The 24,636-nt window shown below is 37.1% G+C and overlaps 1 protein-coding gene across 7 annotated transcripts in view; it reads right to left on the bottom strand.

Moving 5' to 3' along the window:
- OPA1 (OPA1 mitochondrial dynamin like GTPase) overlaps positions 1-24,337 on the bottom strand; it is a 49,704-nt gene extending 25,367 nt beyond the window's left edge. For 2 of the 7 annotated variants that reach the window (XM_042820438.1, XM_042820439.1), the window contains exons 1-21: positions 24,188-24,337; positions 22,007-22,325; positions 21,220-21,316; positions 20,096-20,203; positions 18,841-18,894; positions 18,158-18,225; positions 12,842-12,952; positions 8,874-8,927; positions 8,212-8,316; positions 7,338-7,424; positions 6,444-6,557; positions 6,159-6,239; positions 5,623-5,697; positions 5,247-5,318; positions 5,003-5,102; positions 4,406-4,536; positions 3,787-3,859; positions 3,626-3,698; positions 2,799-2,914; positions 2,344-2,408; positions 1,651-1,727 (exon numbers count right to left, since the gene is read on the bottom strand). In XM_042820438.1, coding sequence (XP_042676372.1) covers positions 1,651-1,727; positions 2,344-2,408; positions 2,799-2,914; positions 3,626-3,698; positions 3,787-3,859; positions 4,406-4,536; positions 5,003-5,102; positions 5,247-5,318; positions 5,623-5,697; positions 6,159-6,239; positions 6,444-6,557; positions 7,338-7,424; positions 8,212-8,316; positions 8,874-8,927; positions 12,842-12,952; positions 18,158-18,225; positions 18,841-18,894; positions 20,096-20,203; positions 21,220-21,316; positions 22,007-22,325; positions 24,188-24,216 — 2,009 coding nt within the window. In that variant the 5' untranslated portion in view covers positions 24,217-24,337. The remainder of the gene's footprint in view (positions 1-1,650; positions 1,728-2,343; positions 2,409-2,798; positions 2,915-3,625; positions 3,699-3,786; positions 3,860-4,405; positions 4,537-5,002; positions 5,103-5,246; positions 5,319-5,622; positions 5,698-6,158; positions 6,240-6,443; positions 6,558-7,337; positions 7,425-8,211; positions 8,317-8,873; positions 8,928-12,841; positions 12,953-18,157; positions 18,226-18,840; positions 18,895-20,095; positions 20,204-21,219; positions 21,317-22,006; positions 22,326-24,187) is intronic. The other 5 variants (XM_042820436.1, XM_042820437.1, XM_042820441.1 and 2 more) reach the window with 4 other exon arrangements.
- Positions 24,338-24,636: the final 299 nt, after the last annotated feature.

Below are 24,636 nucleotides of genomic sequence, written 5' to 3'. Positions count from 1 at the left end.
GTGTTTCAAGAAATAACAATGGAAACAATCTCACTGCAACGTCTTAAAATGACAGTAAACTTACTCAGGAAACTTTGCAGCTGCAGTGAACCAACTCCGGCAAACCAGTGTTACTGGCTGTAATATCCAATACCCACAGAGGCAGTCATCTCCTCTCTGCTCCCCATGGTCTCCAGAACAAGTTGTAGTTTCTTTGCCAGTTAATTTTACACTAGCTCAGCATGCTAAATCAGCTTACCATTGGGTTGTAAGAATGACAGATTTGGTGGAACAGTGGAAATGAAGAGCCCAAGACTAAAACCACCTTCTGTGGTGATACAGGACTAGCAGAATCACTCAAGTCCTTTTCCTATAACCAGGTTAAAGTTCAGGACACAAACCCCATTCTCTGATAACATCCTCACTCCAGGACATCTTTGCCCATCTCCAAAGGGCATCTTTGGAGAAAGACTGAGGAACATTTCACATATACTACTTCTCTTTGCTACATCCAATCAAACAATTGGAAGGAACTGAAATTCTAGTAGAACAGAATCATCTGTATTCATCAAAAGCACCGCTGGCTTTAGGCTGCCTGTAATTGCCAATAAGAGTAATTTTTGTGACACAGGCATCTAACTCTACTTTATAGCTCATGAGGTGCTATAAAACTAGAATCACCTCTATATGCTAACTCTCAAAAGAAGCACATAGAAACATCTATGTTATGCACCCACCTAATCCACAACAAATGTAAAGAGGGTACTTCAGCATTACTACACAGCCAATAGCAGCAAATACCAAAATGGCAAAACCACATTATGTTTGGACTGCAACACAATTTCAGACTTCTATAGCTCTTAAATCACCTCCTCTGCTCACATCAGCATGCCTAGACTTACTATAATGTCATTAAGAGCAAGACATATTACCTCATTTCTTAATCAACGACCAAGAAGCAGCTCATTTCTTGTAATTGAAAGCAAAGGCATTAAAGGAAATTTTGTGATTGTCAGTTGCAGTACAGGCTGTCAGAGTAATCCAAACACGGGCTGCTTTCCTCCCGGCCTGCATCTCCACTGACTTTACTAGACAATAACGCTACACTGTTAAAACACATCTGCCAAATACTCTCTTTCCCAGCCACGTCTGCCTTACAGACAAGGGTAGCATATAAAGGTGCTTCATATAGGCAAAGAGATACTACATGCAGGATGAAATTCTCAAACATCCAGGTTAGCTATTCTAAAAACCAAGAATTAAATGTTTCAGCTTCCAAATCTCTGATTGACAGAGGTTTGGAAATACAAAGTTTATTTCCTCCCACCTCAAGGTGTTACATATTATTTTGACTGGCACTGTGGTAGAAAACTGGAAGTTATGAAGGATTACTGATTCAAATGAACATCCTAACACATCTTTATTACAATTACTCCCTTTCATTTTTGTGAAACATTTATTGTTCAAACATGAACTGACACACAATTCTTGTAAGTGGATTCCACAAATATGTGCTAACCTAAACACTTCCAGATGCACAAGAGAAAAAGTAATACATTGCCCCAAGAAAAGAATCTCCTTATTGATGTTGGATAATTTTATTAATAAAAATACTTCGTATTTTAAAGCTAAATTTCTGCAAGACAACTAGAAACTGAAAAGTTACCATACCAGTGCTTTGGTGTGACCTGAGTCAGACTTATGACTTCATCAAGAATCTCATTCTTTGCTTTTTCAAACAGTTCATTCTGAGAAAAAGGAAAAAATAAGAAATAATATGATTTTAATTTTGTTTTTATTTTTACAGTTCGGTCCTATTTTGAATCAAAGAGTAACAAAAATGTGTTCTTTGAGCATTTGAGCCTAAAATGGCACTCTCTGGTTATGCTCTGAACAATGTAAGTGCTTGTCATAAGCTACCCTGGTTTACCATGCATCATGCCAGGCATGGCATTTGAACATTCAGTCTCTAAGAAAGAATTAGAGAATGGGATCATAACTGTTTTGTTACTCTGACTGAAAGAACAGGGAATGTAAATCTGTGCCATTTCAATTTATCACGATCACAAAGAAACAGATGTATCCCTGTGGGCAAGTTAGGTCAATTAACTATATGCTACAAGAGTGAAGGACTTGTTAAGCATTAAATTACCACAGTTTTGAGGCACATTACTTCACACAATGTGAGAACTCTCTATTTCCTTCCCCTAGGATAATTTATACTGTCCTCGCATTGTAAAGTGTTGGTAATTTATGCTAACTTTAAGAAACCTTTACAAACAAGATTAAATGGAATGAATTTTAATTCACACAGTCTTTGCAGCATACAAGTAGCATACAAGTTAAAGCAGTAATGTCATTTACCCTGTCAAGCTCTCGCAACCGCGGGTAATTGTTCTTCCATTCTGTCTCAAGATTGAAACGTGTGGCTGCAAAGAGAAAAATCAGAAAACAAGACTTCATTATTAACCAGTCTATATGCACTGCATGACTATTTTAAAAGTTTAGGAGTTATGAAAATTACCATCAATCTTGCTTAGGACAGATCCTCAAAAAATTCAAAATGGATCAGTAAATGGATGACAGTTTTTGCTGACTGTCCTATCTATTGACTTTTCTGGCATTTATAATAAGTGAATCCTTTATTTTGTGAATTATTTTTATATACTTTTGGAAAGATTAATTGGGGCAATTACCACCTTGTGAGAAGCAGTCATTTAAAGTATGAAACAACTGTCCAAGCATACCAGCAAAGCATGATAGTAGAAGAACTCTGTAACTCAAATTGCTATTTCACTTTTTCTTTTGAAGACATTTACCTTTAAAAGCATCTGCTTGCTGCTCCACAGACTCTCTCACCATTTTCCAAAAGCAATCTGACACAGCTAGACTTAAGTTCTTTGTTGTTACTTGATGTGCCTTCAGCATGCAGGTTCTGTAAAGGAAGACAGCAATAGGAATTTTTTTCCATGCATACTCTGTTTCCGGGATTTCGTTTTCTCTTCACAAGGAAAAAGCTTTGTTTTTTGCAGCAAAGGATAACTCATCCAAATGCACCTAACCTAAATTCATTCTCTTCCTCCAACACATATTCAATACACAATCATCAATTCAAGGTGCAAAAGATGTAACAAATCCTTTCATTCTAGAAAATGCAGTGTTAGGGACTGCAGTCCCACTGACCACAAACCTCCCTTTCATGAGTGGAAGCCCAAGCTTGTCAAATCAAAACTCTTCCACCTCAATGAACTTCCTGCAAACCATATAAAACTATGCTTCGAATACAACATTGCTGTCACAACAAGAAGACTGCTATTTACAAGCACTCACATCAGGGCTGGATTCATTCCTCCCAGCAGTATCAAATCTCCAGACATAGTCTGGGAACTAGTTCATCTAGAACCTCTGGAGAGAGGCTCAGAACTACAGGAAAATCAATTGCTGCTTGAAGATACCTCTCTGTCCGTGTGAGTGTTAATAAACCAGGCAAGCATGGTCATCTCAGCAAGCTACTTAGTTTCAGCAGAATGCATCTCAAATAGCACTCCTGCACTGCGGTCCCTAATAATATGTTCAACAAGAAAATCAAACTCGAGCATTTATAACAAGGGCCCAGTTTAGTAAAAGGAATAAAATCCCAACATACTTCAACAGCTTGGAATTTTGAAAAAATTCCTCTTCGTACTCTTTAATAGATTCAATGCTTTCACTGCTGTTCCCTGGAGAAAGAAAAAAGTGCTGCAACAGTTCTATTTAGACAGTTCTCCCTGCTAAGAAAAAAATATGTAGAGCCAGAACTCTACTTACCTTTTCCAGTAACAACTGCAAAATAACCCAAAGCTTTCATCGGGAAGAGTTTGCCTTCAATTATTTGCTGGATCTATGAAGATAAAGGATTAAAAAAAAAAAAAAAAGGTAATTTTGCACAGGCATTCTTTGCCTCATGCACTTTTAGAGCCAACCTTATTTATATGTATGCATAAATTACTATATATAAAGGATTTCATTAGACGGCTGTAAGTTCTATCGATACTTAAAGAAATTAATTTAATATAAAAAGGCCATCCGTACAACAAATAAAGCATATCACAAAACACAAAATAAAGTAAAAAAGCCTACTCCAAAATACCCTGAAGCCTTTGGAACAGGTTCCATTTCCCAGAGGTAACCTGCCAGAAAGCATGCTGCAGCCAAGCTGTGACTTCAAGTCATGTTGCTGACATGACTAAGAGATACTATAACAGCAGCCATTAAAAATAATAATAATAATAATAATAATAATAATAATATATATATCACTGCGTATAGAAATAAGCACTCAAAAATATCTAGGACAGGTAGGCAAAGTCCAGTGTTTTGACAGAACTACAACTATTTTGTGCATGACTTCAGCCATCATAATACGAAAAAAATAGTTTCCACTCACCCTGCTTGGGCTAGCCACATTTTTCTCAGCAAGATCAACTTTAGTCAGCACAAAAATTGTCCTTTTTCCCTGGGGATCCATTTGGCTGACTAAGTCTGTGACAATACTGCGTTCTGCATCCACAGATCCATCTAAAATAAACAGTTATATTTTAGAATCTATGTAATCTGACTCACATGAGCAAATATACAATAAGCATTAAATATGTTTCAGATTACAACTTAAGAAACAGTAAAAACTAAATCTATGTGTAACTTTTGGGTATGTACAGTGAACACTTGCTTCCTAGCATCATAAAGATTTCTGTTCACTGTACTCATATAAGTTGTATCCAGAATCGCTTTAGGAGGAATCTTGCATTTGATTACTACCATCATTTTCTATTTAATGATAAAAACCTTTTCAAAATTTCTTTTTGTCACTGACACTAAAGATGCCTTAACTTACAAACAGACATTTCACAGCATGAAGTTTTGTATGCCATATGAACTGCCACCCATGGAGAAAAGAAGATTCAATTGAGAACATTCCAAAAGGAATATAGGAATAAGAATTAAAACATTCTGCCACTTCGATATTTATTTATACTGTTATTACCTTGAATACAAAGGATGATGGCATTTGGATTCTGCATGTAGGCCTTGCTGATGCTAAAGATTGTTTCCTTTGTATCTGGTGCCATCCCTGATGTCACAGTCTTTAATACATATATAGAGATATACATTAAAAGACAACAGAAAGATGTGAGAAAGAAAAAGAACAGTTGATCAGCAATAGCAGTACTTAATTTACAGAACTTAAAGTTTTTTTTTTTTTTTTTTTTTTTTTAATGCATACTTACACTAATGACTCCAGGTAAATCAACCAATACCATTCTCTGTAAACCAGGACCTTTCACACTTAAGGAGATAGTCTGTGCAATAAAATTGAAATGACATGTTTATACAAACACATACCTACTTTGTCAATAGCTAACATACATGCATATACATAAAAATTATACATACTGACATACACATCTAGCAACAGCCTTCACTTTTAAATAGGAAATCAGATTTTATATGCGCACATTTATGACAGAAAACTGATTTTAACAATTCAAATACAGTTTGTATGGAACAAAGAGACAAATCAGATTCATCACAGTATCTTAATTAAACACTTACAAAAGATATACACGTACACATATTTGCCACTAAATATGTGACCAACCTTACCTCAGTGCTAACAGTGCACCCCTCCTTCACACTATTTCGCATTCTGATTTCTATCTCGTTCCTCAGAGCTGCAAGCTGTTTCAAGAAAAATTAGAACATCAAATGTATTTCAATATCAAATTTCCCCAACTGTGATAGGAGAAAAATCACAAACATTAGTAAAAAAAAGTTTACTTAGGGATTGTTCAAGATCTGCTTATAAACATAAAGTAGTATGTTTATAAACACAGAACAATTATGTCTCAAATGCACCAGGAAAGCATCATGCATGGTGAATAACTAGTTTGGTAAAATGTGGCACTACAGCAGATTGCCTGCAGAGTCTTGCACACTCCCCCCCCCCCCCCCAACATCCTTCCCATCTAAGTGCTAGTAAAAAATCATATTAAGTGCTACTTTAATATCTAATATAATGCTTTGCTCCACTCAACATATCTTATTCTAGCTAAACAGGAGCAAACAGCCCATAAAGATACACAGTTTTTCAGAAAATTAATCAAAATATTGTTAACTTCCAGCTACCTCTTTATACTTACATCCTCTTCTTTGGTCAGATCAAACTCCCGAGAGCTGTCTTTGAATAAAGCCACGTGGTGAGGACCTTCACTAAGAGTTACCTAAATGGTAAAAGCTTTACTTGAGATAGAATGTTAAATGCAACACAGAGTAACATTAGAAGTACGTATGCATACTTCTGACTGCAGACATACAGCTTTTGAAAGCTTGCTTAGCAGAAAATTATTGTGGGGGCTGCAAACACAGGAGCACTTACAGAGGCAGTAAAATATGGCACGTGTCGATTCAGAGATTAAGCTTCTTACCTTGACAGGGGAACGTGTCATCATCTCTCCAGACCCTCTGGGGAATATTCGGGCTTGAGCAATCATCTCTAACACGCTTGTTTTTCCTGCACTTTGATCTCCAACGACTACCACCTTAAGAGAGAATTTAAACAGCACAATATTTTGGAAGCTCACAAAACAGACTAGAAGTATGTTAATTCATGCCAATACTAGCTGTATGATGTTTGACAATAAATGCATTCATCTAAATAAGGAATTATTGAAGAAATGCTACCTTTTATTCATGTAAGAACTTTGATATTTTTTTTTCCTCCGAACAGCTCAGTCCACAAAGTTCTTCGTCTGCCAGGCCATCTAATGACAGGTGGAAGGGCTTGCTAATCTCATAACAGCCAGTGCTTTACAGCTTGTGCATAATTGTTTCAGCTAGGTGAAAGGTTAAAAATTACTCATTGGTAAGATCTGCTTCTGCACACAGAAGCCTAAGTTGTAATGAGCTGCTGTCACTTCTGTCTCACCAGCACATTATAGAAGCTGCCAATGCCACAGGAGGCTGTATAAGACAGCAGCAGCACTACAGTGGGAAATCACCAGGGATACCTTTACCTTCTCAACTCTGCTGGTACAGAGCCTGAAAACAGCACGTATTTTACAATGCTGAAAGAGCAGGGAACACCAGCTAAGACCTTTCAAAATAAAAGGTTGAGCAATGCAACAATATCCACATCTAGGTAGGGCTTTACATATAAGTCAAAGCAGACCTGACATACCTGTATTGATTACTCTCAAAAATTCAACATTTTAAATGGAGAATATACTTCAAAGCAAAAACTCTGGCCTAGCTAACTCTGGGTTACACTTACCTGTTCTATCCAATTAGAAAATAGGACTTTCAGTAAAACAAAGACTTACTCGAGGTAGATGATCTTGAGTGTTATAGCTGGCATCATAATCAGACAGGATATCCAGTACTTCAGAATACATATCAATCAAAGATTTCTACAAGAGTAAAAAGAGAACCCTCAGCTTATTGACAGAACTGATTGGGTTTCAGCTGTATATACTGTAAATTCATCTGTAAAAGCATGTTTACTCTATCCTTACTATTTGATCCATAAACTATCCATACTGCAGCACATTATCAAGTAGCCACCTTTTGCATCCATGGATGAACACACTATAACTACAGCTGCAGGTGCTTCTTCCTGAAAGAGCAAAATATGGGCTCTCATATACAGCATGAGAGCATTCAGGTTTCACAGCTTCCAAGTTGCAAAGCTGAACTAGATTTCTTCCACTAAAAATCCAGACAAGATTTCAGCCTGTTGAACAGTAAATATTAAGAAAGGTTACGAACTATCAACTTCATTCTATAAAAGTAGGAGCTCTGTGTCTTACAGCTACTAGAGAAAGAAGATCCATATGGACCAGCAAGTGACAGAAGAAGAAGCAGAAAAATGGGCAGGAGGAGTTGGAAGCATATCTATTAACAAATATAGCAAAAATATATTAAAAAGAACAAAAACCAAAAACCAAAACCAAACCACAATCCATATTTCCCACTTAGATAAATTATTTAGCTAGAACAGATAATCTGGGTATGCTCTTCAACTGAATTTCTGGAAGTAACTCTTTAAAGATGTTAACATACAAAAGCTTTAACATGTAAAAAAAAAAAAAAAATTAGCATAGAAATGTTGTAATAAATGCTGAATGTTGATATATGCATTAATAAACAAAACTTAGTGCAACTGTAATTCTAAACTGATGGTTAACAAATGTGTACCTTTAACTTTCTCTGATGAATTCCTTTGTCATCTCTTTGCAGTACCAGTTTTCTTAATTCTTTGTTCTCTTTCTCTAATCGCTCAAGCATTCGTTGGTATTTTAGCTACAAAACAGTTACACATATATTGCTGTAATTATGGAAATAGCACAGTTTAACAACATTTTACCTATGAAAAATGTATATTCGCTCAAGCAAGTCTCTAAAAAATATACAGAAACCTTTGTAGTCATCTAGTTTCATTAAAATAGAAGGCAAGAGAAAACCCTTAGAATTTATTTAATTTTTTAAAGCAACACAACCCCTCTTCTTCAAAGGTTTTAGTAAGAACACAATATCAAACCAGAGGACAAAATTCAATATTTAACTACCTTTGACCTACAGATACGCAGTTAGAGATAAATTAATGGTAAAGGGAACTCCTGCTCCTCAGAGATCACCCAGGGCCTAAATACGAATTTGCAAATTCAGTCTAGATGCTTCCTTAAAAATACATCCTTGATGCAAGAAAAAACTGTGCCAGTTCAGTCCTTTTGCAGACCCAGATTATAGTATTCTGCTGAAGATGAGATATGCACACAGTTGTGATACCTACTCTGAAAACTTGTTTACAAAGTTATGATGAAGATGAATGTCTACCATCAGTAAGTCAGAAAAGTTACCTGAGTGCGCAGAAGCTCTTCCTGAAGTTGATCAATCTTCTCTTTGTCAGAAACCTATGAAGAGAAATAATCACAGCTACTAACATGTTGTTCAGCTAAGTAACAGATTCACAAACTAAAAGCTCCATTCCACGTAAGGAAATTGACTTCACGTGCATTTTAAAGCAACTAAGATTTAATTTGCACTCAAAATTTAACGTTGATGAAAAGTTCCATCTGCAACAGGAGGAGCACAGGGAAAGGTCTCAACTCCAGTGCATGCAAATGCCAAACTAACCTTTCAAGACTAAGTACTAGGAGTGTGGGCTCTGGGAAAAGCAAAGCTAAGTATGGTGCTAAGAGCTCTCTAGCCATTGGCCTCAATAGACTTTTGTAGTCAAATTCTCATCATCTTCCATGTTCATGTCCTGAATTAGCAGGAACTTCATATACAGTTACTAAAACATCTCTCTGCCACAAAAATGACCTCCAAGTGAGGATTTACTACTGCTGAAACCTGATGAGGAATTTTATTTCATATTTTTTGTTCAGAATTATTATCTTAAACCACTGTGCTCAACTTCATAAATTGTAGTTAGCCAGGATAGTCTTGGAAGGTTATTTTAGAATTATTTGAATTACAGTATAGTAGAAAAATTAGGATTTTATAATAAAACATTTTGTAGTTCAAGTCATAAAAGACATTTTTCATCAAATACTTCTCGAACAGATTCATCAAGATGTCAAACAGCTGTTCAAAAGAATCAAGTTTTAACAGCACAAAAACAAACCTCTGATGGAAATTGTTACAAGAAACATGAAACCTAATGGTTGACAGACGAAATATTAAATTTAGGAAAAAAAAGATCAATACAGTTATTTAAGGAATGATATAGGCAAAAGCTTAAGATTTAAAGCTTGTAACATTCACAACTCGAGTTAGCTTCACATCAGAAAGAGCAATTATCGAACACGCAGAGGACATCTGTCATTTTAGCAGACAAATCAATTTAGTTACTATAATTTCACTTTAGTTGTTACAGATTAAACAACAAATCACAGTTATCCATACAGGCTGATATAATTAGAGCACTAAACCTGTAATATACAGGATCATGTATGCACTTTATAGGAAGCAATTCATGCTGACATTTCCATCTACATCCAATTTTTTTCCTTATTCACAAGCGGCAAAGGGGAAGTACAGCAAATTAACTTTTCCTCTTCTCTGCTAATTAGTTAAATGATAGCAAGTGCATCGGAAAGAGAACTTTAGCACACAGAGAAATCGATTCCTGCACCAACAGCACAGGTATATTTACATATACCTACACTTCAAACACCTCAGAGACGTAAGGGGAAAATAAAACAGAAGGACAAAGAGTGGTGAAGGGGGCCAGGAAAAGAAAACAAAGGAAAGAAAAGGTAAACAAAGTGGTTCCATGTAGTGTAGAATTTCAAAGCGACTAGAATCTTCCATTCCCTAAGAAAGATCTTTCTAAAAGTGCTTCTGGAGCCTTGCTGCACTTTTGATGTGCACACTTACTGCTAATCTCATGAGCACTGTCATGTGCAACACATTTATGTTAGATGCAGCAAACAAAAACATTGCAGTCAGCTACGTGTTGCAAGATCTGAAGCAAAGAATTATCTAGCAGTAGATGAGAATTCTATCAAGGACAATTAGGTAACATGAAAAGTAATGAGCAGCTCTAAACCAATACATATGCTTCAGCATTTTGTCCAGGTGTGCTTTGAATATTTGGCTACAATTAATACATACAGTGCTTTCAACATACACTTCGATATATTCCTAACTGCTCTGTAATTTCCAAAGAAAGTTAAAACTACCATAACATTCTTAATTACTAACAATTAATCTAAGATTTCTATTCAATTTTGGAAGAATGATGAAAAAGTAACTGTTCAAATTACCTCTGCAATAAGCACACACCCCAATATTTGTCTAATTCAGTTCAGTGAGGTCTGGACGTTGAGATGCTTCCTCCTTTCCGCAACGCTACCGTAAATATTCATAGTTAAATAAAAAACTGTACCATCATGTTAACCAGGGATTCTTGCATGCGAGATGCAGAAACTTATTTATTAAGGTGAGCAGAAGCTCCTATTTTATTCTTTTAATGAGGCACTTGTTTTGCACAGCAGCTGCTTTCCAGCAACCTTCATGCCATATTGTATAAAACAAGTAAGCGCCCCTGAAAATTCGATACAGTTAATTGGTTTTGTGTATAAACTATAGAGTATAACCATAAACAGACTATAAACAATTCTAAAATTATCACCTATAGAAGAACCACAATGATTTCCAGTAATAGAAATGAAAATCAAGACTTGGACATAATATACATATGAAACAGCCATGCGCATTGCAGCTAAAGAAATCAATTACACTGCTACATGTTTATCAAAAGATTGACAAAAAAAAAAAAATCAGCAAGAGTCCATTACACTTTCGCTTTTACTCCCTACCATGATTGTAAGTTGAATAACAGTACTAATTATCTCACAGTTGAGGATACCTTAGCATTGAATAATTAAATCAAAGTGGAAAACATGCAAGTAAATCAACTTCGGAGAATAGAAACAATCATTTTCTCCAGTGGGCAGGCAAGCAAAGCCAATTAAATTTAAAAATAAATGTTAATTTATGCCCTGCAAAAATGGCATTTAGTAACTAATTTCAGTGACAATAACAATTTCTTCTTCCAAAGGAGAATTTGCATCAGTATTTGGAATCATTGGAAGTTATGTCTTCACATCAAGGTGTGAAGGAAAATGGTTTATCACATTTTTTTGTTATAAGAAGGAAACTTAATTAAAAAAAAAAAAGATTTTTGCCTCCAACTCCCTTTACAGGTCGATGCATTTTTCGTATATCAAATACTGTACTGCTCTTCCTGCAACTTCTACATCTTCATATAAACTTCAAGCTACTACTGCATATTCAGTTACCTCAACAAAGTGTACACAGTCTGACACAGGCTGAAGGAATTACTTTTACTGAAAAGTGAAACACCAGAATATTTAGGCCCCAGAAGACCTCTCCTCCTCCTTTAATAAATACATATCTGAAAGGGAATCAATGCAAGGATGAAAATAAAGAAGATGTTATTTTAAATCCAAAGAGACTATAAGTTTCATAAATCTGAAAAAGGAAATGTATTGAAAAAATCATATCATCATCTTTTTCTTGAATTATTAAAGTAAGATTGACAGTTTAGAGTGATCATGGGTTGCAAATCTAAATTATAAAAATACGTATAATTACAAGAAAACAAAATACTTAAAAAGCTACTATAGTTTCAGCGAACAAATTGATTAAAGTAACTGTCCCCATTAAAAGACTAAAAATAATGGCCAGCTGAAGTTATGGAATGATGTCTAAACTGATAAGATCATAAAAGAAGTACGCAAATCCACAAGGAGGTGTTCAGCAACCACATCATATCAATACAGAGCATGCTTTAAGAGGGTCAACAGCCAAAGGAATAGCTTGGATGAACACAGTTTTGAACAGGAGTATTGACTGCCTGCGCGAATTTGCTTCTAAAGAGCTGCTGCTACTTTCAAACTGGTAACACTGTAAATTGGGAATACGCTGTTGCCAGAGAGCAGCTGCAAAGAGCTGAACTTCTGTAAGACAAAGCCACAGTAAGCAAGCAGCAGCAGAGCAAGCATTGTCATTCCTCCCCATTCTTTCCTTATATGCACTTGTCAATATATGAACTCCAAGTAACAGGTTTCACAGAGGCACAGCACGCAGTTTCAAAGTGACACAAACATTTGTTCTGCTTTTCATACTTAAAAGCAACTCGGTTAAACTGAAACAGGATTATACACCTGTACTGAATATATGAATAATTACTTTGACCTGTAATTCAAGTGTTAGATTTCCTTTTAGTTCAAGGACAGGAGGCTGAAGTATTCAATTAGTGTGAATACAGAATATTTGTCCCTTAAGCCATCACCTTTCGCTTCTGCTGGTACGAGCCCGGGTTATATTGGCCAGCGGCTCTGCGCGCCTCCTCTTCGTGCTGCTGGATTTGTTGTTGTAACAGAATGAGTTCACCAAGCAGGCCCTGCCATGAGTTTGTCATAAAAAGGAAAGGAAAAATTGCGGGTGTAAGGAGAATGAAGTTAAACCAAAGGGCACGACAAAGACAGGTGAAAAACAGGTCTGAGAACGGGTCGGTTCAGACAAAAGTGAAATTTCATTAGCAAGATCTCTTGCTAGCTAGCTGGGACTGGATACAGCCAGCAGAACCAGGCATCTTGCAAGTCCTGGTAGAACAACGTTATAAAACATTTAGCTATATTTTATAACTGGATTCAACATTAAATAAGTACCTAAACCTCATAAAGATAAAATTGAACCAAAATCACCTTAAGGCGTTGTCCAATGGCTCAGGATTTCATTTCAGTTGTTTATACCAAACAAGTATCAACAATTTGTCACAACTTAACTGCAAATATTCAAACAGAGTTTTGGTAGCCCTGCAGAAAGTGGTGCACAAAAGTTAAACTGGTTCAACTCCTGCCAGAAATGCAAGAGTTTCCATTTCTTTCTTGCTCTCAGAAATGCAGAGGCTGTACAGAAAGATGACTTCTCCTGCTACTTAGCCTTCAAGAGAAGTAAAATAGTTTCTTGAGCATAAAGAAAAAGCCCTCACTTCCATAACATCCCAGTTTATAATGTTACTGTAATCCTTCCTGATCAAAATCCTCACAACCTAATGTTTATTTCTTTACTTGTTCAGCATTTTCATGAAGTTTAGATTTCTCCTCTCTCCAAAATAAAATTCCTTTAGGTTGTCTTTCCACACTGGTTCAAAGATGCTACGCGATCTTTGGGACAAATTATTTCAGATAATGCAGTTACAAATAATAATAAAATATTCAAATAAAAATAGCTGGAACAGATCTTGGAATAAAACTTTGGTGTAAAGAAATCAAGACATCTACCATCAATTTATACATCAGGTGCACAGGATACACACAGGCATGTACACATAGGGATAAATAACACAGGAGAAAATGGATAAAAGGAGAGACACAATCAAATGACCAAATGTAAACATGGGTTAAATACTGATTTGTATAACATTTCAAGAACAGAAAAAAATTCTCACATTTGTATTTCATTGAACTACAGAGAGATTTAATAAACCTCTCCATGATCAGATTAGCAAACATGTTAGAACTCTGCCAGGAAATTGGGCCAAACAGAAGCAAGCCATTCCATTTCACTTTCACTAAGTATCAAGGAGAGATACCCACGTAGCTACACAGTAATGTTTTACCATCCTACAAACAAGGAAGTTTTCACTATGATCTGACACCATTCTTCTACAAATTACACTGTAGATCAAGAAAATACAAGAAAAACACTGAACAAAACGTATCATAAAGGCCTTTTAGCATTTAAACAAGCACAGTAACAGAAAATGCTTGAAGTCACCATTGGATGTGAAATTGCTTTCTAGAACATCTGGTTTGCATAACTGTAGTAAAATATGAAAAACCTTTCTCAACTTTTTCAATTAACAGGATTTAAATTTACAATTAGTTTACAATCACTATCAATTATGAAAGAAACAACTGAAAGTAACACTAAGTGCACAAATTTGGTGGCACAAACTGTGCAGTCATCATGAGAATCTGAGCATGCAATAAGGACAGATGTTACAGTATCACTGCACATACTTGAAGAAACCCACAGCACACTGTTTGACATTAAGGGTTAATATGCAGTGATTCAGTTAAGCATGATAACCTTAACTTAAAAGGAACTCATGGCTAATGTAATGTGTGTCCTGTTTTCAGAAGAGGCCAAAACCCTGGCACTTGGTGTGCCTTGGCTCCTTCTATATTGCCTATCAGTGTCAGTGAAACAACAGGAGAAAAATTGACAATAAATCCCTGGCAGTAAAAATAATTAAGTGCTGAAGTAGGTAAAGGAGTGCAAATGGTGAGGAATGTAAAGAGACCAATTTCTGAGAATTTAAGTGAATGATGCCATTTTATCCAGTATTCATAACGTGAAACTCCTTTACATACATTGAGAACACAACTGCAATAATTTACAAGGTAATAAACCAACACAACTGAAAGAAGTTAAGAAAAGATTTAAAGTCTAACTGCAAGAGACAACCTGACAGCTATCCAGAAATTACCTCAAAACAGCCTTGGAAATGCATACAAACCAATTTACAAACATGGGGGCACCACTTTTCCTATGCACAAAATGTATGTTACAGAAAGGTACTGACAAGGGAAACAGCACTGCCTGATATCTGCAAATTTCTCTGCAGTAATATTACTATCAGTACATGACATGCAGACAGCTATTCTCTATTAGTTTTCAAGAGCTATTGATTCAACTTAATCAGCTTTTTTTTTTTTTTTTTTTTTTTTTATTTAAATTAATTTTTTTTTTTTTTTTTTTTTTTTGGCTCTATCAGCATTTGGCTTTGATTTCTTCCGATGCATGGAGCTTCTGAACTGCCTTAGACTATTCAATCACCATTCACCAAACATCTTCTGTTTCCTAGGTGCAGACTACTAACATAGGATGGAAGCTAATGCAAATGACAAAGACTGTAATTTCCTTTACTTATTCTCAGTTAGACACCAGCCAGTCAAATTACAGAGAAACAATCAGTGGAGAGCTGATCCTTCAGGATGTGTGAAGTTGTTGATGATTCATACAAAATGAAAATTTTCAAAAACAGCATTTGAGAAGTTAGGTTACAGTTTTTCTGAAAGATACAAGTGAAACTAAACCAATTATATAACAGAACTGGGACAAACTGGCAGTACAGCATTATTTTGAAAGAACTGCCACATGAAGGGTGGAACTGCTATCCAAGCCAAGTGGTATTCCTATTTCAAAGTCACTTTTTCATGTAGAATTGTTGTGTCCTTGCTTGCATTTAGTGAGGCTGACCACAGCAGATTACTCACTGCCAAATCCTTCACAGTGAATCGGGTTCTTAAGGCATGAGATTTCACCGTGGTACCAAAGGCAGAGAAATGACCGTGGCTGCTTTGGATTAACACAGACTGAATTATTTATTTACCCAGCTTTTAGGCCCCAAACCAATACCTGAGACAAACCTTTCACGCTCAATTCACAACAGATATAAGCAACTGTAAGTTGTCCCTATAAGCTTTCCCTATAAGCTTGGGTAAGCTTTGAAGTTTGCTTGCAATAGGCAGCTGAAACTCTCTAAGAAGGTGATGGTGGGTTGTTGGGTTTGTTTGTTTGTTTTCAAAGTTAGAAAATTATGTTGCAGTGTTTGTCTAAGAAAGCAACAAGAGCTTGAACCATTCCCACAACACAAAACAATACATTTCACTACACGAGAGCTTTTGTAACTAAACTCTTCCTCTGAAAGCAACATTTTCTACTTAAGCCATGTAGAGCAGCTTTAGATTCCATTTATTTTGATTACCTATCTGAACACTTCAATAATTTTAATTTTGTCTTCTTTTAAGAGCTGCACTTTTGTATCACATTAAAGATTACAAAATAAATTCCATTCCTTGGAAGAAATCAAACAGCCCGATTCCCTGTTCAGGACAATCTTTTTAGCTCTTTCTCTCACAGAATCATCTTACAAACTAATTTATTTCTCAGTCATTCTACAGGCAGTTTTCATAGCCCTGAGGACGATGCCCAGTAACAATTCCAGAGAACATTCTTCATGTGAGGATTCCCAAGGTATTTGCCAAATGTAACAATCAGATACAGCCCATCTGCCAACAAATAATACCATGCTATAGAATTCTGTGCATCAACACAATCACAACTCTTAGAATAGGATCGACTGACAGCAGAAAGCACTGTATGAATAAAGGGCCATCTTACCTATTGCCCAGAAAATGATATTGATTGCCAATAAAATGAATGACTGTGCCACCTCAGCTGTTTTTCACATATCTTTTTTGAAATATTACAACCAAAAGTTATCATACTAATTAGCAAAGCAACAGCTTCTGAGAGTAACTTGTTGGATGTAACTGGGATAATGACAATTATTACCCCACACAAAATTGCATAAATCCTACTGGTTTCATATGATCTGATATTTTATGCACTGCAGCCAAAGTTTGTTGCTAACATTAAAATGCAGTGACCCTTGTAAGTATAGTAAGTGTTACTGATAGTACTAGCAATCATTAACAAAAAAAATCTCAGTTAATTTACTTACTGAAAACAATGAATTACGATGACCATTTATTCACAAATCAACAGTAAAGAAGAGGTGCTTGGCTTTGTTTTTTAAAGTTTTATACAGAGAAACCTGTGCTAAGCAATCACTCAACGAAACAAAATATACAGGGACAGTTTATGACAGGGTGGAAACAAAGATCTAAATTTAGTTCTTATGTATAATTGTCAGCATTCCAAAGGGAAAAAAATACATAACAAGTGATCTTTGTACAGGTTTCACTATATATTGCCATGCAGAATTAATGTAGAATGTATACATGCCTGCATATACAGAAATGCCTTTTACATAAAGCCACATTGAAACTTCAGTAAATGCTAAATACTCAGTTGGAAAAATTTTTTTACAAATGTCCCCAAATTTATTATTTTCACTCTTTTTTCCCCCCCCCCCTTACAAAAGCAGCATACACAGGAAAAATGAAAAGCCTTCAAAAGAACGAACATCACCATTGAAAGATAACACCTACTTTTCATTAAAGGAAAAGATTAAATTTCACCTTTGTGACTTCAAGGAAAAATATTAAAACTTCAAAGTTATAAGGTAATCAGTTTTTTTAAAGGAAATCATAATAAAATGTGACTTTCTAAATAAACTAAAAGGACAGACTGCTTAAAGCAGTTCTTTACTGAGGCAAAGATCCTTAAACAAGGAATCACAACTGTGAACAGGACAGTGGAAATGAAGCTGCAAGCAGGAAAGCTTGCAAACAACTAGAAGCCTAAACAAACTTTGCCAGTACAGTATCAATTCAAATGCTACTGAGAATGCATTCAAAAAATATTCAAGTGCACACAAAAACCTAAATGACTTTCTTCTTACAAGCCAAGTTTCTGAAGAATGTCGTTCCTAAACAGTTTTATTGGCTGCCTTGAATTTTCCTTAGACCAAGATGTGTTTAGCACCATACTACTTATATATTAATGGCAAGAATTCATACTTGTCCTTTATCAAGCTGATTCAAATAAATATTTATACCAGCTATCGAAGAATTTGAAAACTACCTGCTGTCAAGACCTCTTTTTTCTATTTTTGCTAAAGAATAATTACCTTTTTGTACTGTTTGTCACCATCATAACCCTGGTCTGTAGCTCTGAATGCTGTTTCTCCTGGAGTACCTACAACATAGTTAGAGTAACTCGTTACAATAAGCAAAACACACTGAGATGTATTCAATCTACACCTATCCGATGTAAAACAAAAAAGTTTTAACCCCTGTTGTTAGTAAATCAGTGATGTTGTTATCAACCCAAGAAGATTTACTATAAACTGAAAGAGAAACTCAGTTTAGAATTCATCTGAAACTTATACCAAATACAGTTTGAGTGAAATCACTTATTATCAAAAGGAAGCAGGCAGATTCAGCTAGACAAATATTCTGAAACCTCTTTTTTTTTTTTAGTTACATATTTCTGAGGATAATACAAATTTCACTGGTGTTACCATCATGAAAAAAAATGTATCTATTCTTCGCTACAGTAATGATGCAGGTTTGCAAAGCAAGCTTCTTGGGATATGCCTGAAATAAAATGCATCAACTAAGAACTATGCCAGAGAAACACCAACAACTTGTTCTCTCAAGGGTGGATCTATTTGGAAGGTATTTGTAATGCAAAACAAAACACAGTGAATAGCTGTGTTCACATCGACATCCACTGCTCTTGGCACAGCGGTGTCTTAAGAGCTGGCTTTAAGGAGGCAGGTTAAGGGCAGTAAAAAGGGCTTTTACACACCTAACAACAGAAGTAGATCAGAAGCTCCTATGACTTCACTAACCAAATTGTAACCTGTGAAAAATCAGCAGAAGAGGGGAAATAAAAATTATATATACAAAGCAAAATGCAAACCAAAGATGAGGGATCTTTGTCTCATTTGGGGGACAACAAAAGTGTAAGTGCTAACTATGCCCATGTGAGTATGGTAGCAAATCCCACTAGAATAGGTGATATCTCACAGTACTAGTCAATTAAACACATTTTTAAACAGCCAAAGCACAAAGGAGATTGTCATCTACTTGTCAGTCTGTTGACCTTGATCCTGCTGAGTTTGTAATGAGATGAATCAACTATTTCTACCATTAACAGTATTTTAAGAAAAGGAAAACACACTTCTGAGGTAGACTGATAGGTAAATATTTTCAAACACACTTAAAGCAGACTATAACACCTCATAGATACAATCTTTCATAAACATGAATTTATCTGGGTTGGTAATTATGAAGGTATAGACCAGAAAGAATCTTTTCCTCTGTTACAAGAATCACTGGATTGAGCTCTTAGCTGTGCTAAAGAGCAAGTCAGATAATGATGGATCATTTTCCTTGTTTTAAAAAGCAGTTCATTATTCAGAAGTTAGCTATTTACATGTCCTAAAATCGGAAAAACTTTAAGCCTAGTGGCATCTGAACATGAGGAATTGACAAACAACCCCCCTATATTTTGTGAAGGATTTAAAACTCCTGCTTATTCCATTCAAACACAACCTCTACCTAAACCGAATCTCCCAACAAGTCCTTCTGGAGCTGTGTCCAGACTGAAAACATTCCTCAACCCAAAATCATTCCTTGGTTACAAATCCCCTACTTCACATGCTTGCAACATTAAGCACATACTTTCAGTACCCAACTCTGTCTTCCTGCAACAGCTATAAAACTGTTACTGACCAGGGCCACTCACAGCTTCTGCAAATTCCAGCCAGACACATCCAGCTTCCACAACTTACTGAAAATATCAGGTGTCAATCTGTTTCTTTACAGGTGCACAAGGATTCTATTTTTCTATTCAGTTTCACATTTTGGTTCTTAGCACTTGCTACTAGAATTTGTGCCTTTAAAAATACGTTTCACTTACCTCTATCCAGAACACTTTCAGACGAGATAATAAGTATGCATTTTGAGGATCCATTCCCTTTTAGCACGAAAGGATGAGACCTCACCTTGTAATACCTTATGTTCTCAAAATTAAAACTAAGCTGAAAAATTATTCTCACCAGGAGAAAAAATTCCTTTCAGTGAGGTGAAGCTCTCCCCAATCTTCTCGAAGTCAGGCAGAAGTTTGGCAAGGTCATCGGCATCAGGAAGGGCTTTGATAAGTTTTTCTACAAAAACAGTACAAGAACTAGTGAACAGTTTTTCTTTTCTATTATTTTTGTGAACAAAGACAGCTTGGGCTGTAAAACTAAATAACTTTTCCAGTAACTTCTTAAAAAAAAAAAAAAAAAAGCTTATTTCCACATGCACCTCCCCCATTAGTATTGGGAAAGTCTATCAGAGCTGCAAAAGCACCTGCTTCTTTAGACTTTGAACTTCCTGATAACTTGGTTGCCTAAAGTACTTAAAAACTGTGTAAAACTGATTCATGCATTTCACTGCGTTTCACACATTACCTCACATACTCAGGAGATGTTTTAAAGAATCTGAACAAGAAAACATTAGTCTCCCTTATTCAACCCCAGTGTTTAACATTACCTACACAGTGTCTGTACATGTAGTGGAAATCTTCCTCAACGTTTTTTTCAAAGCAAAGAACACTGCCCTACTACTCAACATACACAAGAAGTAACTCAGTGTGTTCTTCACATTTTAATCTCAGAATATACAAGAAAACTACTCTAACCACAAAGGTCAGGAAAATAAAAACTGTATTTTTCATTTTCTTAACTCTGCATCTCCAAAACAGTTTTACAGATATTTCTATAAGCTTACACACATTTGATTAGACATTTAATTATACACATATTTTAATTGTATATTTATATTTTTGTTTTTACTTGCTAGCCATTCATTGAAGAACCCTACGCATAACAGCCAAAACCTATTTAAGTCCTCTTGGCCTGAGAGGTTGATTTGAATAACATGAATACATGGTCACATTAAAGGACCAAGAATATTCTCAAATGAAAGGATGAATGATGGAATATCGATGCTAAGTAACACTTAACTTCTTCCAAAACAACACACTAATGCAAGTAGCTTCTTAAGACATACCTAAAACTCTGTAACAATACAAATACACCCAAATTACAGCTATAAAGCTACCACTGCACTGGAGACAGGCACTATGAGCCATATGCTTGTGTTCAGATACAGAGAAACATTTCTGCTTTTGTGATACCTAAGTCAATATGCTCATCAAGCTCCCAGATGAAGTCAGGAATAATCCACTTATATTCATCAAGATCAGGCATCATGTCCTTCCACTGATCATATGTCTAGGACATAAAGGAAACAAACAATAGAAATAGAAGAAATGCATGTAGAGATGCACATGAGCAATCAACTGAAAAGTAGCATCTACACAGAAAACATACGAACCCACCATCTTTTAGATATGTACAATGCTGTTCAGGTCTCTGAAAATATATTCTAACCCTCTTAAAAATTTGTTTTCCATTTTGACTCACTGTAACAGGATGGTTACTGCAATAATGTCAGCAGAGCAGCAAGATCCTAGGCTGCACCAAGTGAGAATTTGCTCAAACAACAAAAGCCATGGGCACAGAAATAAAGGAAAGAAACTGCTTACCTTCAGAAGGCCTCAGGCAGGCAGGGATCTCCACTGAGATTCCCTTGCCTCCCACTGTTAACCCTTAAATGGGGTCTGGGAAGGGGTGCATCTTGGCTCCACCCGTACAAATCACTCAGGTGCACTGCATGCACCCTGGGTTGGCCTCGGGTTGAGCTCCCTGGGTTGGCCCTGCCTTCCCTCCAGGTGCTCAATCACTGCTTCAGGCCATGACTCAGCATTTCTGCTACACTCATCTTTACTTTCATTAGTTAATCAAAACATGATAGGCTGTATTTCTGTAGATACACCAAGAACTATTGTTATGAAACAAATAATAACAAAAAATAAATATGTATAAAAGACAAACACACAAAATAACACATAAGATAAATACCTTCTTAGCTGTGTAACCACCACCTACAGCAGACCCCAATATAAGATAGCGAATTTTGAGAAGCCTTGATGCTAGTCTAGCTAGCCAAAAGTTCCTGTAGGACTGGTATCCATATTTCACATTTAAAAGTTTTGTTTTGCGTAGGGGAAGACGATTAAGAGAAGAGAACTGTTGAAGGGATATCCTTAATGGACGTCTTTGAAACTTCAAACTTGGATGGTAGGGATGATGGACGCTTCGGGAAACCAGGTGCAAGTTTTGTAGTGGTGATTTTCTTTTTATTCCGTAGGTGCTGCTTGCTAGACTCCTGCAGATGACACTAAAAGAAAGAAAGAAAGACTTTAAGTAGCAGATATCCTCGACATGCCATTAACTCAGTAACCTCTTCAGAAGCAATTCATGTTACATTTTAGCTGGTTACAGATAAATTAGAGCAAGATTCTGAATGTCCAGCTACCATTGCTGTGCTAACAGGAAAATAAAAGCTATAAACAGTATTCATTGGCACAGCATTTCCAGTGATTACTGAAAAACAAACAAAAAACAAACACCTCAAATACCATTTATAAGTTCTGTTGTTAAGTAGATTTAAATTCCACAGAAGATTAGGGGAAAAACATCTCAGTTTGGGCAACAAGTCGCTGAGTCCACAGAAAACTACCACCAACTTGCTACATAAATGAAAGCTTTATAGCCTGGCCTATTTACCTAATGTTTTCTAAAAGTTAGACTTGAGTAGATTTTGAAGAGTGTTTTCAAGCTTCAAAAAACAACAGGCAGACAAAAAAATCTCCTACAAAATGCATTTTCCTTTTTCTTGGCAAAGCTGATCCTCCTGAGGAGCTGAAGGATTTATCTGAAGAAATCTTTCAGTTTCCTTCCCTCTAATTCACAATGGTTCTAGGATTACAGCATTACTGCTCAGGTCATGCATAGACAAGATTACTTCTGGACATGTCTGCACTGTGCTTATTGAAGACTTCAGTAAAGTAATGCAGATTTACTTACAATAAAGACCTTCAGTGTGAATGAAAAGCACAGTTCAAACACAGAAACTTATCAATCTTGCCAGTACTAAAATACACAGATAAGTTGGACTATCTTCACTTATGCCATCTGCAGGCTTCAACATTTTGAGGTAGCTTTCCTGGTTTAGGGAAATGACAACAGCTCTGGAAAAAGTGATTTCTTTTTATATCTTTTTAGTTTCGCCATCTTAACAGAAAAGTTCATATTACATCATTCGCTGGATGCAAAATTTGAGTGAAGTTACAGTTCCTGAAATTAATACTTGTTCTAACACGGAAATCGAGCCTTCGGAAGGAAAGTTAAAACTCAGTGACATTTTCAGCTCTCAAAAAACAGAGTTGCTAATGGTGACTGCCCTTAAAGACAAATGTTAATCAGGCTGTGGTAAGCTGGGATGAAGCAAGCCAACAAAAGCATCGTTATTCGCTTTCTTGTGCTACCACTGCCATTACACAGATACTGACATTCTTCAGCAGAGACCAAGCAGTAGTGCACGCTACAGCAACCTCTCCCATCAACAGCCTTCAGCAAGTGGAAAACGTTTTCAGAGGTCCATAACTTCCCTCTCTGCGATAGTCCCTTTAAAACACACTCTTTTCCATTGCTCACTCTGCAGTTCTATCACAAACCAGTTCTATCACAAACCATAAGGCAACAGCTTCAACAACAAGTGCCTGCTGAGCGCTCTCACAGCTTAAGCTTTCAGTGTGCACATATAGAAGCTTACAGTAAAAACAACAACTCAAGCACTACAGCCAAGGTTCCATTCACTGCTTCGCCTCCCCTTCCTGCTGTTGAAAACGACTGATGAAAATTGACTCAAAAAAACCACAAGATCTTCCCTGAGAGGCGCAGTTACACTGAAACGGTACCAAAACACCACGACCGAACCAGCTGTTCCGTGACCTCTGGCAAGCTGCCTCAACAACTGCACACCAAACACGAACACACAGCTGTGCCACAGAACCCGCCTGACTACCGGCCCGCAACTGGGCTACGCTGGTGTAGCACAAGTCAAAGAATACTGGAAAGGACGAGGAAAAAGGCCCGCAGCTCCCATACCCGAGCACTGCGCTCGGAAGCCAGCACCCCTCCGCCCGGGGCCGGACCCAATCCTCAGCTGCGGCCCCGGCCTGCCCCCTGCCCGCTCACCAAGCCGCCGCCGCCCTCGTTCGCCACATCCTAAAGGCCGGGAGGTGCCGGGGAGGAGGAGAAGAAAGAAAGGCCGCACGAAGCTCCTCCGTCGCAGCCGCGGCCAAGGGCAGGGAGGGCCGCCACCGCCGGCCTGCCGAGCCGCTCCGCTTCCGGGTCCCCGGTCCGCGTTGTGAGGTCCGGCTGGAAACTCCGCCCCTCCCAAAGGTTCCGGCTGCGCCGGCTGCGAGGCGCTCGTGGCCGTTCCAGCCCGGCCGAGGCGTGTAGCACCTGCGGCTGTGCTTCTCGCGCGGTGCGGAACCTCCGTTCCCGGAGGGCTCAAACAGCTGTGATGCTGAAGAAGGGCAAGGAGCGGGTGGCGGCGCTGCCTCAGGTGCTGAAAAGCGAGAGGCGTTTTTCAGTGCCCTTCTGCCCGCTGTTGGGTCGCAGGCAGGATGCCTGGAAGTGGA

This window comes from Centrocercus urophasianus, unplaced genomic scaffold, assembly GCF_019232065.1.
Source record: "Centrocercus urophasianus isolate 14NV4802_14NV808 unplaced genomic scaffold, USGS_Curo_1.0 seq_19, whole genome shotgun sequence".
In the NCBI taxonomy this organism is placed as follows: domain Eukaryota; kingdom Metazoa; phylum Chordata; class Aves; order Galliformes; family Phasianidae; genus Centrocercus; species Centrocercus urophasianus.
The sequence above is the reverse complement of the archived record's forward strand: the minus strand, read 5'-3'. Positions and strand labels throughout refer to the sequence as shown.